Source organism: Microcaecilia unicolor, chromosome 7 (assembly GCF_901765095.1).
Source record: "Microcaecilia unicolor chromosome 7, aMicUni1.1, whole genome shotgun sequence".
Classification (NCBI taxonomy): domain Eukaryota; kingdom Metazoa; phylum Chordata; class Amphibia; order Gymnophiona; family Siphonopidae; genus Microcaecilia; species Microcaecilia unicolor.
In genome coordinates, this window is record NC_044037.1 from 12697495 (window position 1) to 12710858 (window position 13364).

General features: G+C 45.4%; 1 protein-coding gene across 3 annotated transcripts in view; it reads left to right on the forward strand.

Annotated features, from left to right (window-relative positions):
* LOC115474923 (vascular endothelial growth factor receptor kdr-like) overlaps window positions 1-13364 on the forward strand; it is a 344006-nt gene that overhangs the window by 176086 nt on the left and 154556 nt on the right. For all 3 annotated transcript variants that reach the window (XM_030210630.1, XM_030210628.1, XM_030210631.1), the window contains exon 9: window positions 5626-5801. In XM_030210630.1, coding sequence (XP_030066490.1) covers window positions 5626-5801 — 176 coding nt within the window. The remainder of the gene's footprint in view (window positions 1-5625; window positions 5802-13364) is intronic.

The window sequence follows — 13364 nt, forward strand, 5'->3', positions numbered from 1 at the left end:
AACGAACAACTCCAAGGCATTTGGTCGTGGGAGGGGCCAGGATTCGTAGTGCACTGGTCCCCCTCATATGCCAGGACACCAACCGGGCCCCCTAGGGGGCACTTGTAAAAAGTACAAAAAAAAAATTAAAATACCTCCCAAATCCATAGCTCCCTTACCTTGGGTGCTGAGCCCCTCAAATCCCCCCCCAAAACCAACTCCCCACAACTCTACACCATTACCATAGCACTTATGGGTGAAGGGGGACACCTACATGTGGGTACAGTGGGGTTTGGGGGCGGTTTGGAGGGCTCCCATTTACCAGCACAAGTGTAACAGGTAGGGGGGATGGGCCTGGGTCCACCTGCCTGAAGTCCCACTAACAACTGCTCCAGGGACCTGCATACTGCTGTGATGGAGCTGGGTATGACATTTGAGGCTGGCATACAGGCTGGCAAAAAAAATTTTTTTAAGTTCTTTTTTTTTGGTGGGAGGGGGTTAGTGATTACTGGGGGAGTCAGGGGAGGTCATCCCCGATTTTCTCCGTTGCTCATCTGGGCATTTGGGGCACTTTTTGGGGACTTGTTCGTGAAAAAAAGAGGTCCAAAAAAGCGGCCCAAATTCTCGCTACTGCCGCCCTTCTTTTTTCCATTATCGGCCGAGGGCGCACATCTCTCCTCGGCCGATAAACACGCCCCAGTCCCGCCTTCACCACGCCTCCAACATGCCCCCATCAACTTTGTTCGTTCCCACGACAGACTGCAGTTGGAGGCGCCCAAAATTGGCTTTCGATTATACCGATTTCGGTGCCCATGAGAGAAGGGCACCCATCTCCTGATTTGGGTCAAAATATGGGCGTCTTTCTCTTTCGAAAATAAGCCAGATGCTCTCCTAGAGGGGTTTCATTCTCTTAGGTGTGTATAGCATAGTGCAGTGATGGCGAACCTATGGCACGCGTGCCAGAGAGGGCACGCAGAGCCCTCTCCCTTGGCATGCGCCCCGTCGCCATTGCTGGTCCGCCCACTCTCCCTCCCTTCGGCCTCCCTCCCGCCCTCCCGCCAACACAACAAGCATCAGGCCGTCCGCCCATCCTCCCTCGTCCCTCCCAGCACCAGGAACCCTCCTCCTCCTAAAATTTAAAAAGCGTACCATCCTCGGAGTTGGGGTTAAGGCGGCGTGCGTCGGCAGTGAAGCGCGTGTTCTTCGCTCGGCGCGCCTTCGGCCTTCCCTGTCTCTCAAGCTCTGGTCCCGCCCCTAGACTTTACCACCACCCACTTACCTAGCACACACCAACTGCCGTTTACTGCCAGGTAGACACCCCATTGTAGAATTCTACCTGGTGTCTAGTTTGCTGAGTAAAGGAGATGCATATTAGCAACGTAAGACTGGGTGTAAAGGTCAGTTAGATTTATTACAGTGCATTACTGTGTTATCCCACACGGACACTTATTAACACGCGTTTTTTTTTACCACAGGTCCCATTTAATTCATGAGATCTATTTACTAATAACACATGATAATGGCATTTGTGCATTCTAATGGAGTGCCATGGATTTATAATGGTCTGTGAGTCTAGACAGCATTTTTCGTGTCTGTATTTTACAACACGATGATGAGACTGAGCAAGTTTGGAAACTATGAAAGAAACTCACAGTATTATTCTTTGAAAACTTTCAGCTAACAGAGGTTTTCTCTTTGCCGGAGGGTGGAGGATGTGGTAACAGCGGTTAGCGTATCTGGGTTTAGAAAAGGTTTGGACAAGTTCCTGGAGGAAAAGTCCATAGTCGGCTATTGAGACAGGCATGGGGAAGCAACTGCTTGCCCTGGGATTTGTAGCATAGAATGTTGCCATGATTTGGGTTTCTGCCAGGTACCTGTCACCTGAATATTGGCCACTGTTGGAAACAGGATACTGGGCTAGATGGACCATTGGTCTGACCCAGTATCGCTACACTTATGTTCTTATGTCTTTACATAAGTACATAAGTACATAAGTACATAAGTAGTGCCATACTGGGAAAGACCAAAGGTCCATCTAGCCCAGCATCCTGTCACCGACAGTGGCCAATCCAGGTCAAGGGCACCTGGCACGCTCCCCAAACGTAAAAACATTCCAGACAAGTTATACCTAAAAATGCAGAATTTTTCCAAGTCCATTTAATAGCGGTCTATGGACTTGTCCTTTAGGAATCTATCTAACCCCTTTTTAAACTCCGTCAAGCTAACCGCCCGTACCACGTTCTCCGGCAACGAATTCCACAGTCTAATTACACGTTGGGTGAAGAAAGTCCTAGTATTTTTGGATAGCGTGAACAGTCGCTTCACATCCACCCGATCCATTCCACTCATTATTTTATACACTTCTATCATATCTCCCCTCAGCCGTCTCTTCTCCAAGCTGAAAAGCCCTAGCCTTCTCAGCCTCTCTTCATAGAAAAGTCGTCCCATCCCCACTATCATTTTCGTCGCCCTTCGCTGTACCTTTTCCAATTCTACTATATCTTTTTTGAGATACGGAGACCAGTACTGAACACAATACTCCAGGTGCGGTCGCACCATGGAGCGATAAAACGGCATTATAACATCCGCACACCTGGACTCCATACCCTTCCTAATAACACCCAACATTCTATTCGCTTTCCTAGCCGCAGCAGCACACTGAGCAGAAGGTTTCAGCGTATCATCGACGACGACACCCAGATCCCTTTCTTGATCCGTAACTCCTAACGCGGAACCTTGCAAGACGTAGCTATAATTCGGGTTCCTCTTACCCACATGCATCACTTTGCACTTGTCAACATTGAACTTCATCTGCCACTTGCACGCCCATTCTCCCAGTCTCGCAAGGTCCTCCTGTAATCGTTCACATTCCTCCTGCGACTTGACGACCCTGAATAATTTTGTGTCATCGGCGAATTTAATTACCTCACTAGTTATTCCCATCTCTAGGTCATTTATAAATACATTAAAAAGCAACGGACCCAGCACAGACCCCTGCGGGACCCCACTAACTACCCTCCTCCACTGAGAATACTGGCCACGCAATCCTACTCTCTGCTTCCTATCTTTCAACCAGTTCTTAATCCATAATAATACCCTACCTCCGATTCCATGACTCTGCAATTTCTTCAGGAGTCTTTCGTGCGGCACTTTGTCAAACGCCTTCTGAAAATCCAGATATACAATATCAACCGGCTCCCCATTGTCCACATGTTGTTGTGCAACCTGGGATGCTTCTCCCTCTGATCTATTCTCCTTCCTCTTTGGTTTCTTCATTAGACGAGTCATTGGTCTCAGTACTGATCTTGTTTCTTATTATCCTGCTCTTTTGATCTTAAGAGACTTTGATATTCCTGTTGGTATCCAGTCAGATCGAAGAGGAAAGATAATGGCTTAATACACTTAGATTGACTGAACATTGCTCTTTCTCTACCCATATAGCTGGGCACATTTAAGTCCTTATATTCTCTTCTGAGAGTCTAGTACCTCATGTACAGATTGGATCCATTCTCGTTCTTACGTAGACTGATTATTGTTTGTTAGTTGTCAGGCTTTGTTTGATAAAACCTGAGGGTAATGCTGTCTAAAGCTCTGGACAAAGTACATACTCTACACTCCCTCCTATGCACTCCGCTCTACCAACGCTGGATTCCTACTACTCCCTCCTCCCTCTGTTATCCGTCTAGAATCAACTCACACCTCCACCATTAGCTATATTGGCCGAAAGCTTCGGAACGCATTGCCCTCTCTTCTTCGCTCAGAACCTTCCTACCGTGCACTTAAATCTGCTTTAAAAATACACCTCTTCGCTCTTGCTTAATCTACGCCTCGCTGAACTCTGCTTTTCCCCATGTAGCTTTCATTATTGTACACCGTTCTGAAACCAATTTTTTTCTTGCAATATATCAAGCCTTTGTAACTACAAAATAAATGATCTGCTAGCTTTCTCCTAATTTTCATAACTTACCCTTAGATACTTAGACCCAGGTTTAGGATTTAACTTTGTCTACTGCATCGCAAGAAGTTGCTCCTCTTCAGGAGCTTGCCTGTCCAACCAAGCATTACCATCCTTGCTTTCACCAAGGCCTTTGCCTCCTTAAGATGATTCTACCCTATGCTGAAAGTAAAGACAGATCATCAGATAACCTGCTACTGTAAAAGGAAAGAGCGAGATCATATTACTCTGTTGCATAAGAGGTAAAGAAAGGGTATTGGAGTGGAGGAGTGGCCTAGTGGTTAGGGTGGTGGACTTTGGTCCTCCTGGGGAACTGAGGAACTGAGTTTGATTCCCACCTCAGGCACAGGCAGCTCCTTGTGACTCTGGGCAAGTCACTTAACCCTCCATTGCCCCATGTAAGCCGCATTGAGCCTGCCATGAGTGGGAAAGCGCGGGGTACAAATGTAACAAAAATAAAATAAAAAATAAGTATTAATCTGAGACTACTTTACAGACCCAGTGGCTCAATACAGGAGACATGAATTCCAACTTCTTGGCCATCCATGCCTACTGGCTGATTCACCTGAAGGAGATGTTCAAGCTTCGAGGATAGGGCAAAGCAGTTCAGTACCTTGGGCAGGTCCTAGCTTCAGATATCTCACACAATTGCCACCTTAAAGACTAATCAATTTATTGAGCATGAGCTTTCAAGGATCAGAGTCTGCTTTGTCAAGTGTACTTCTAGCAAGTACCCTGCTGTGGCCTTTGAAGGGTACAAATTGGGAAGCTCAGCAGAATAAACATGGAGGGTGTCCCCCTGAAAATAAAGGCATGTGTAGTGAGCTCCCTTTGTTGGTAAGAGATAATCAATAGAAATAAAGCAAAATAAAACATGGAAAAGAAAATAAGATGATAGCTTTTTTATTGGACATAACTTAATACATTTCTTGATTAGCTTTCGAAGGTTGCCCTTCTTTGTCAGATCGGAAATAAGCAAATGTTGGTAGATGACAGTATATATAAGTGAAACATCAAAGCATTTCAGTGGCAGTCTAACAGGATGGGGGTGGATAGGTGAGAGACAGGTTAAGTCCTGTCTGGTTTGTGTCAAAATATTTAATCGTTAACAAAGATCTGGGTTTTCTAGCCCATTATAAACCATAAAAATGTACTGCTTTGTTAGTCACCCTCCTGTCTCCATGCATATCTCCCTGTCTCTCACCTATCCACCCCCATTCTGTTAGACTGCCACTGAAATGCGTTGATGTTTCACTTATATATACTGTCATCTACAAACATTTGTTTACTTCCAATCTGACGAAGAAGGGCAACCTTCAAAAGCTAATCAAGAAATGTATTAAGTTATTTCCAATAAAAAAGGGTATCCTCTTATTTTCTTTTCCATGTTTTATTTTGTTTTATTTCTATTCATTACCTATAAAAGTAGACTAACACGGCTACCACACCTCTCTACTCAACTTGGTAAGAGATGAAAGTGCAGCTGAGCAGCTGGGTTCGGATTCCGCTGGTTTACAGATAGGAAGTGTTGCCTTTTCACTGATGGGCAGAGCAGCTGGTTATAATGCTCCTGGTTGGTTTTTGTCATGAGTTGTGATATGAACCATTTTTTAAAAAAATCCAGGCCTTCTGTGGCAAAATCTTTAAACTGACTTTTTTTTTCTTTTTTTTTTTTTAATTGTGTCATATAGGTACAAGGATGGAAAGATAATTGGACCGAATCATTGCTGTTACAAATCAGATCCTGTTAAATACAGACTGTACATAGAGAATGTGAGAGAAAAGGACGCAGGGAACTACACTGTGGTTCTAAGCAGTGCCCGTCATGGCCTGTATGAAAATGTCACCTTTACCCTGGAAGTGAACAGTAAGTAGAGCGTTTCAGGGTTTTGCAAATATTTACCGTGTTTCCCCGAAAATAAGACACTGTCTTATATTAATTTTTGCCCCCCAAAATGCGCTAGGTCTTATTTTCAGGGGCTGTCTTATTTTTCGGGGAAACATCGGGGTTGGATCGGGGTTGGCCCGCCTGCCCTCCGTCGCTCCCAGAACTAACCTTAAACGCCTCCTTTCACCTTCGCAGCAGCAGGGCAGGCCACTCCTTCCTTCCGTGTCCCGCCCTCGCCTGATGTAACGTCCGTGAGGGCGGGGCACGGAAGGAAGGAGAGGTCTGCCCTGCTGCTGCGAAGGTGAAAGGAGGCATTTAAGGTTAGTTCCGGGAGCGACGGAGGGTGGGTGGAGGGGGGGCCGGTGACCTCGGTTGGGGGGCGGCCCTGGGGCGGCCTTGTCCGGCTCTCAGCAGCCGTGCTTTCAAACAAAAATTCGCTAGGTCTTACTTTCGGGGGAGGCCTTATATCTACCAATTCAGGAAAACCTCTTCTAGGTCTTACTTTCGGGGAAACAGGGTAGTGTTACACTTCTGAAGTTCTTCTACTGGGACTACCGAACCCCTTCACTGTTTCCTCGCTGTTGCAGCAATAGGGACCAGGTTCAGCTGTTATCACTGCACCTCCCAGAAGCTGTAGCTTATTAACACAGTGCCTTCAATTGACTTTGCCAAGGTACACACATGGGCGGGACAGCTCAAAATATAGGTCTTGCTTATACTGCTGAATGTCAGCAGTTTATGGTCTATATATTTTAGGTTTGTCATCTGTTGCTTATTCTGTCCTGAACTGGAGACGAGAGGATTAACTCCTGAATGCTAATCAAAAACGTATTAAGTTAGTCTGATATAAAAGTTATCACCTTAGCTTCTTCCTTTCCTTTCTTTTCTGTTGTGTTTAGTTATTAACCTTTGAAGTCGACTGATGCCTGCAACCTTACTATTTTATCCAAGAAATTTAAAACAATAGCAGTCCACGACTCTCCCGTGGTTTTGTCACGAGGAATGCAGCAGGTCACGATTTCTCATAGGTGTTACCAGTTCCCATCTGATTTATACTGCTACTGATTTAAGCTATGCCACTATCTTCACCGCTTGCGCCGTACAATTGCTAACATGTGCAGCTTTTGGTAACCTTTCTGTATTTTAAGGACATAGCCCTGTTCTAGTCTCTGAAAGGCAACCTAGGGAACAATATTCAAAAGATTTATCAGGATAATCAGGTTAAGTTCAGGAGTTAACCATACAGATCTTTTCTTTTGAAATTTTGGGGCTGCTGACCAGCTACGTTTTATCCGAACAACTCCTTGTCCACTTAAAATTATAAGTACATAAGTAATGTCACACTGGGAAAAGACCAAGGGTCCATCGAGCCCAGCATCCTATCCACGACAGCGGCCAATCCAGGCCAAGGGCACCTGGCGAGCTTCCCAAACGTACAAACATTCTATACAATCAAGCCATTGTGACATCACTAATGAGGTTGGCTCTTATTGGTGGAATGAGCCACTATGACATCACAATAGGTTAAATTACTGCTCTATGTAATAAAAGTGAGCCAAGTAGAGGACATAAGTACATAAGTAATGCCACACTGGGAAAATACCAAGGGTCCATCGAGCTCAGCATCCTATCCACGACAGTGGCCAATCCAGGCCAAGGGCACCTGGCGAGCTTCCCAAACGTACAAACAGTCTATACATATTATTCCTGGAATTGTGGATTTTTCCCAAGTCCATTTAGTAGTGGTTTATGGACTTGTCCTTTAGGAAACCGTCTAACCCCTTTTTAAACTCTGCTAAGCTAACCGCCTTCACCACGTTCTCCGGCAACGAATTCCAGAGTTTAATTATGCATTGGGTGAAGAAAAGGTTTCTCCGATTTGTTTTAAATTTACTACACTGTAGTTTCATCGCATGCCCCCTAGTCCTGGTATTTTTGGAAAGCGTGAACAGACGCTTCACATCCACCTGTTCCACTCCACTCATTATTTTATATACCTCTATCATGTCTCCCCTCAGCCGTCTCTTCTCCAAGCTGAAAAGCCCTAGCCTCCTGTCTTTCTTCATAGGGAAGTTGTCCCATCCCCGCTATCATTTTAGTCGCCCTTCGCTGCACCTTTTCCAATTCCACTATATCTTTCTTGAGATGCGGTGACCAGAATTGAACACAATACTCAAGGTGCGGTCTCACCATGGAGCGATATAACGGCATTATAACATCTTCACACCTGTTTTCCATACCTTTCCTGATAATACCCAACATTCTATTTGCTTTCCTAGCCGCAGCACCACACTGAGCAGAAGGTTTCAGTGTATTATCGACGAAGACACCCAGATCCCTTTCTTGGTCCGTAACTCCTAACGTGGAACCTTGCATGACGTAGCTATAATTTGGGTTCTTTTTTCCCACATGCATCACCTTGCACTTGCTCACATTAAACGTCATCTGCCATTTAGCCGCTCAGTCTCCCAGTCTCGTAAGGTCCTTCTGTAATTTTTCACAATCCTGTCGCGAGTTAACGACTTTGAATAACTTTGGAACAGTTATGTTGAGGAGGAGTCAGAAGCATGCTTGAGCCATGGACCTAAAGTTAGCTAGACGCCTTATCTGGTAACCTTAGGCTGTGATCTTCATCAGCACACTTAAATGGTTTTATTTGAATATTCTGATAACGATAACCAGATTAAGTTATCTTTAAACAGATATCTAAGAGTGAATATCAGCCTAGGTGTGTAGAGATGCTTGGATGCAACCACGAGTGATCATCTGAGAGGCTGGTCTATGGATGTTAACTAATAGTCATCAGCTCAAGAAGGAACAAACCCGTACATAGCGAGCGCTGTGCAATATTAATGCTACATGGAAAGTTTTGCCTGCGTGTAAGGGATATTGGATACAAGCTGGATATCTTAGCTGCATTTACTCTGTGAAATCTAAAGTAATTAATGGACAAGTTTTTCTATTGTCTTGAGTAAGAAAGAGGCTAAGACCAAAAGCGAATGTGGAAAGGGATAAAAGGAGGAGGAGGAGAGAAAGAGAGCGGAAATGCATAGGGCGTGATGGCGCAATGCGGCCACATGTATAGGGAATGATTTATTGGAAAGTGCTGAGTCATGATTTGGATTGAAACAGAGATAGGGTGATAAGCAGATTTTGCAACACTTCATAAATGAATGGCACAAAATGTGAAAGATGACGAGAAGAATGGTACGGTGGAAGGTGACCTGTGTGGTTTTGAAAAAGTCATGTACGCCAGTGGAAATGGGTAGGGTATCACCTGAACTGTGATTATTTCATGTGCCCCAATAACTTTGACACAGAATGGATGAAGGAATAGATGCAGAGTACAGGAAACAGAAGACACACTTACTCTTGAGAAAAATAAATCTTCCTTCTCAAACAGGGAACTTCATTTTCAGTTTTTATTTTATTTTTTTTTCTGCAAATGTATTAGTGTTTATAACAAGAGGAAGCTAAACAGGAGAAAATCTGGGGGGGAAATAACTCCTCATCTTTCCGGGTAAACACTCGTTGCGATCAGTTGGGATGGGTTTGACGATTGCTTGTCCAGTGCAGGATGACTCTGATCTCTGCTTTTTCTATTGTGGCTTCTACAGCGTGAAAAAGCTTTTACCATCGTCACCGAGAGTTGAAAAAGAATACTTGAAATTTTGCAAGATAATGAAAGCCTATTTGTTTCCACTGGCCTATGGCTAGTGTTTAGATGATTTTATGAATGTGGAAAATAGGGTTTTTGTTTTTTAGGAATCATCCAATGATTTATCTTTATTGTATATTTTTCTTACTTTTGACTGTGGCCCTTATATTTATTTTAGAATTTGCTCACACCTTTTTCAGTAGTAGCTCAAAGTGAGTTACATTCAGGTACACTGCATATTTCTCTGTCGCAGGAGGGATCACAATCTAAGTTTGGACCTGAGGCAGTGGAGGGTTAAGTGACTTGCCCAAGATCAGAAGGAGCAGCAGTGGGATTTGAACTGGCCACCTCTGGATTGCAAGACCGGTGCTCTAACCACTTGGCCACTCCTCCACTGGCAACATTCCGTGTAGAATCTCCAATGGTAGCAACATTCCATGTTCCACTGCTCTAACCACTAGGCTACTCCTCCACTAGCAACATTCCACATAGAGGCCTGCCCTTGCAGATCAGCAACACGGCCGCGCAGGCTTCTGTTTCTGTGAGTCTGACGTCCTGCACGACGTCAGACTCACAGAAACAGAAGCCTGCACGGCCACATTACTGATCTGCAAGTACATGGAAAGTTGCTAGTGGAATTAACATTCCATGTAGAATCTCAAATATTTATTTATTTATTTAGATTTTGCTCACACCTTTTTCAGTAGTAGCTCAAGGTGAGTTACATTCAGGTACACTGGATGTTTCTCTGTCCCAGGAGGGCTCACAATCTAAGTTTATACCTGAGGCAGTGGAGGGTTAAGTGACTTGCCCAAGATCACAAGGAGCAGCAGTGGGATTTGAACTGGCCACCTCTGGATTGGAAGACTGGTGCTCTAACCACTAGGCCACTCCTCCACACCTCTTTGACATCTAGACATGGTTAGCATCCCCACATGTAAATGGCAGGGGGCATTTACATGTGGGGAAGCTAACCATGTCTAGATGTCAAAGAGGTGTAGGTAGGATAGGGAGAGAGAGTGTCCTGAACAGGCCTACAATACAGATGTGGATTTCCCATTTCACACAGGGAATCAATGTCTGTATTGCAAAAGATAGATGTCGGCATTTACAGTTGCCCTGAGTCATATTTGAGTGCCTGCTGTAATTGTTGACATTTGATCTCCTCCCACAATCACCCCCTCCTGATATCTGCCCTCCATGATCAATCCTCCAAAATCTAACTCTCTCCCCAACTCCACAAGGCAAACCCCCCTGAGGCCGCAACCCCCTCCCCCATGTTTGAACCCCACCCCGATGTAGGACCTCCCCTGTGGCAGCAATCCCCCATGATACAAACCCATCACCCGTGCAGGATCCCACCACCATTTGGCAGCATCCCCATGAGGCCACACCCCCAAACAGCAACACATTATTGGGGCCCCTGCCTGAAGCAGACCCCCTGATACCCACCCCAGCCTTACTGGGGAACCCTGGTGTTTAGTGGGTTTGGAGCAATATCTGCTCACTCCCACCGTAACAATCCTGGATTCCTTCCAAAACCCCTAGTGGAGGGTAGGCTTCCTCCGAAGGTTTATTTATTTATGAAAATTTGGTATACTGCTATTCAGATTCCATTTTGGTGGTTAACTAAAAAAAAACAGGCAAGAGTAACAGGACATATAAGTCCATAAAATAATTACAGTTGGTCACCTGGCCAGATGAGGGGGGGGAGGGAGGGAGGAAGTAGCACAACAATAATTAGCCAAGGCATAGACGAGCAGCAGGACACAATAGGAAGAGGGCGGTAAGGAAGGTACAGGAAGTCAGACCCTTAGAGTTGGCAAGCAACGACCTGTCAATGAGTACAATCAGGAAATGTACAGCAAAACAGCCAGGTTTTCAAGAGAGCTTTAAATTTTTGAAAGGATGAGGTTCAAAGAGTGGGTGCTTTAAAACAAAACACTGATTCCTGTGAAGTGGCAAGAGTCAGTTTCCTAAGCGAGGGAGTGAATAGCTGATTTGTGGAAGAGGAACACAGGGTTCTAGAAGGCTGATGTGGTATCAGAGAGGTGCCAGTATAGCATGCTTTAAGAACTATGACAGGGCCATGTGTGTGGGGGGGGGGCTGCCATAGTGGGGGTCCTGCATCTAGGAGGTTTCTGCTGTGTGTGGGGGGGGGGGGGCTGCTGAAGGGGGTTTGCCTTGTGTGAGGGGGAGGGGTGATGCTGCGGGTGAGGTTCTCTCGATGCAGTGGAGAGATCAGTTGCCTTGGGGGCGCCAGTGAGCTGCTGATTGGGAACCTCTTCAGCAAGAGCAGCAGTTTTAGGCATCGGCTCCCACATATATGCTTTTTCTTGAAATCACTCCTTCCTCTTTATGTGGAGGAACTTACACACACAGTCCTGCAGCTACGTGTGAAAAACAGTATGAGAATTCTCCAAGCCTTGACCTGGAATTGTGAGTTCCCCTCTCGGTGCACTATTGAAAATCTGCATTATGCATGTATTGTTAACCATCTAGATCAACTGTTTTACTTGACGGGTGGTCTATAAGAATGTATAATTAAGTTAAATTTTAAATATCAGCATTTATTTTGGTGAACCAGAGCTAGGAAAGAAATATAAATATATAGATTAGGATCTCTAGAGTGGGGATTCAGACTTTTAATGTAAAGGCCCACATAAGGTTCAAATGATTGACAGAGCTAGTTAAAATTCTCCCATTATCTGTCTCTCCTTTTGCCAGCCTCTCCCTCACTGTCCAGCATCTCCACTTTTCTTTCTCTCTCTCTTCCTTCATTCTTCTATGTCCTTTCAATTCTTCTCCTCTTCCCCCCCCCCCCGTGTCTCCCCTCTCTCCTTCACCTTTACCCATTGTCTTACCTCTTCTTTCCTTCTCCCCCAGCATCCCCCCCCTTTTTTTAACCTCTCCTAATGTCTCCTTCTAAATTCTTCCTGCCACCCGGCAGGATTCAGTTCCCTGTGTTTCCTTCCTCCACAGCAGCTCTGGCCCTTCTCTCCAACAGTCCCCTTCATGTCATGCTGGTCCTGTACTGTTTAGGGTTACCATATGGCCATAGACGGTCGGTAGCCCAACTGTTTGGGGAGGCTAAAGGGGGCGGAGCTTACCTCCATACGCTCCGTGGCAGCGACGTCAATGAAGAAAAAGACTACAGGCTCGCCGCCAGCTTCTCTCTGCACACAGTGTCCCGTGATGCATTTCCTGTTTCCGCGAGAGCAGAGAGAAGGGAGAAGCTGGCGGCGAGCCTGTAGTCTTTTTCTTCATTGACGTCGCTGCCACGGAAATAAAAGATGAAAATGCGTGGGGCGGGAGGGTGGGCTCCACAACAAGCGGAAGTCGACGATTCGGCTGGGGAGGCTTAGCCTCCCCAAGCCTCTTATACGGGGCGCCTATGCATATGGCTCCAGAAAAAGGAGGACGGATTGAGACAGCCGGGTTTTACTTCCATTGCTTTCAATGGAAGTAATTGAGCCAGCCGTGTTTTACTTCCATTGCTTGGAAAGCAGTGGAAGTAAAACCCGGCTGGCTCAATCCGTCCTCCTTTTTCTGGAGCCATATGGTAACCCTAGTACTGTTCCACTGCTTGTATAATGCAGGCACAGTCAGAGGTGTTTGGGGAGGTTAAAGCAGAGGAGCACAGGAAAGGGTACAACTGTCGCAAGGTGAACCCTTAGTCTTACACCCCCTACTCATTTACATTTCAGGCCCCTAATCTTCCCCTCCCCCACACACATCATGCTTTTAAATATTAAACTTTGCCAAATGTGAAGTTTATCACCAATGTTATGTCATATTGAGTTACTAGTAATTAGTTACTGTAGTCAGTTACCTTCTTGCAATAATCAATAAACTAGTTAACTACTTATTCACTATCTCAGTCA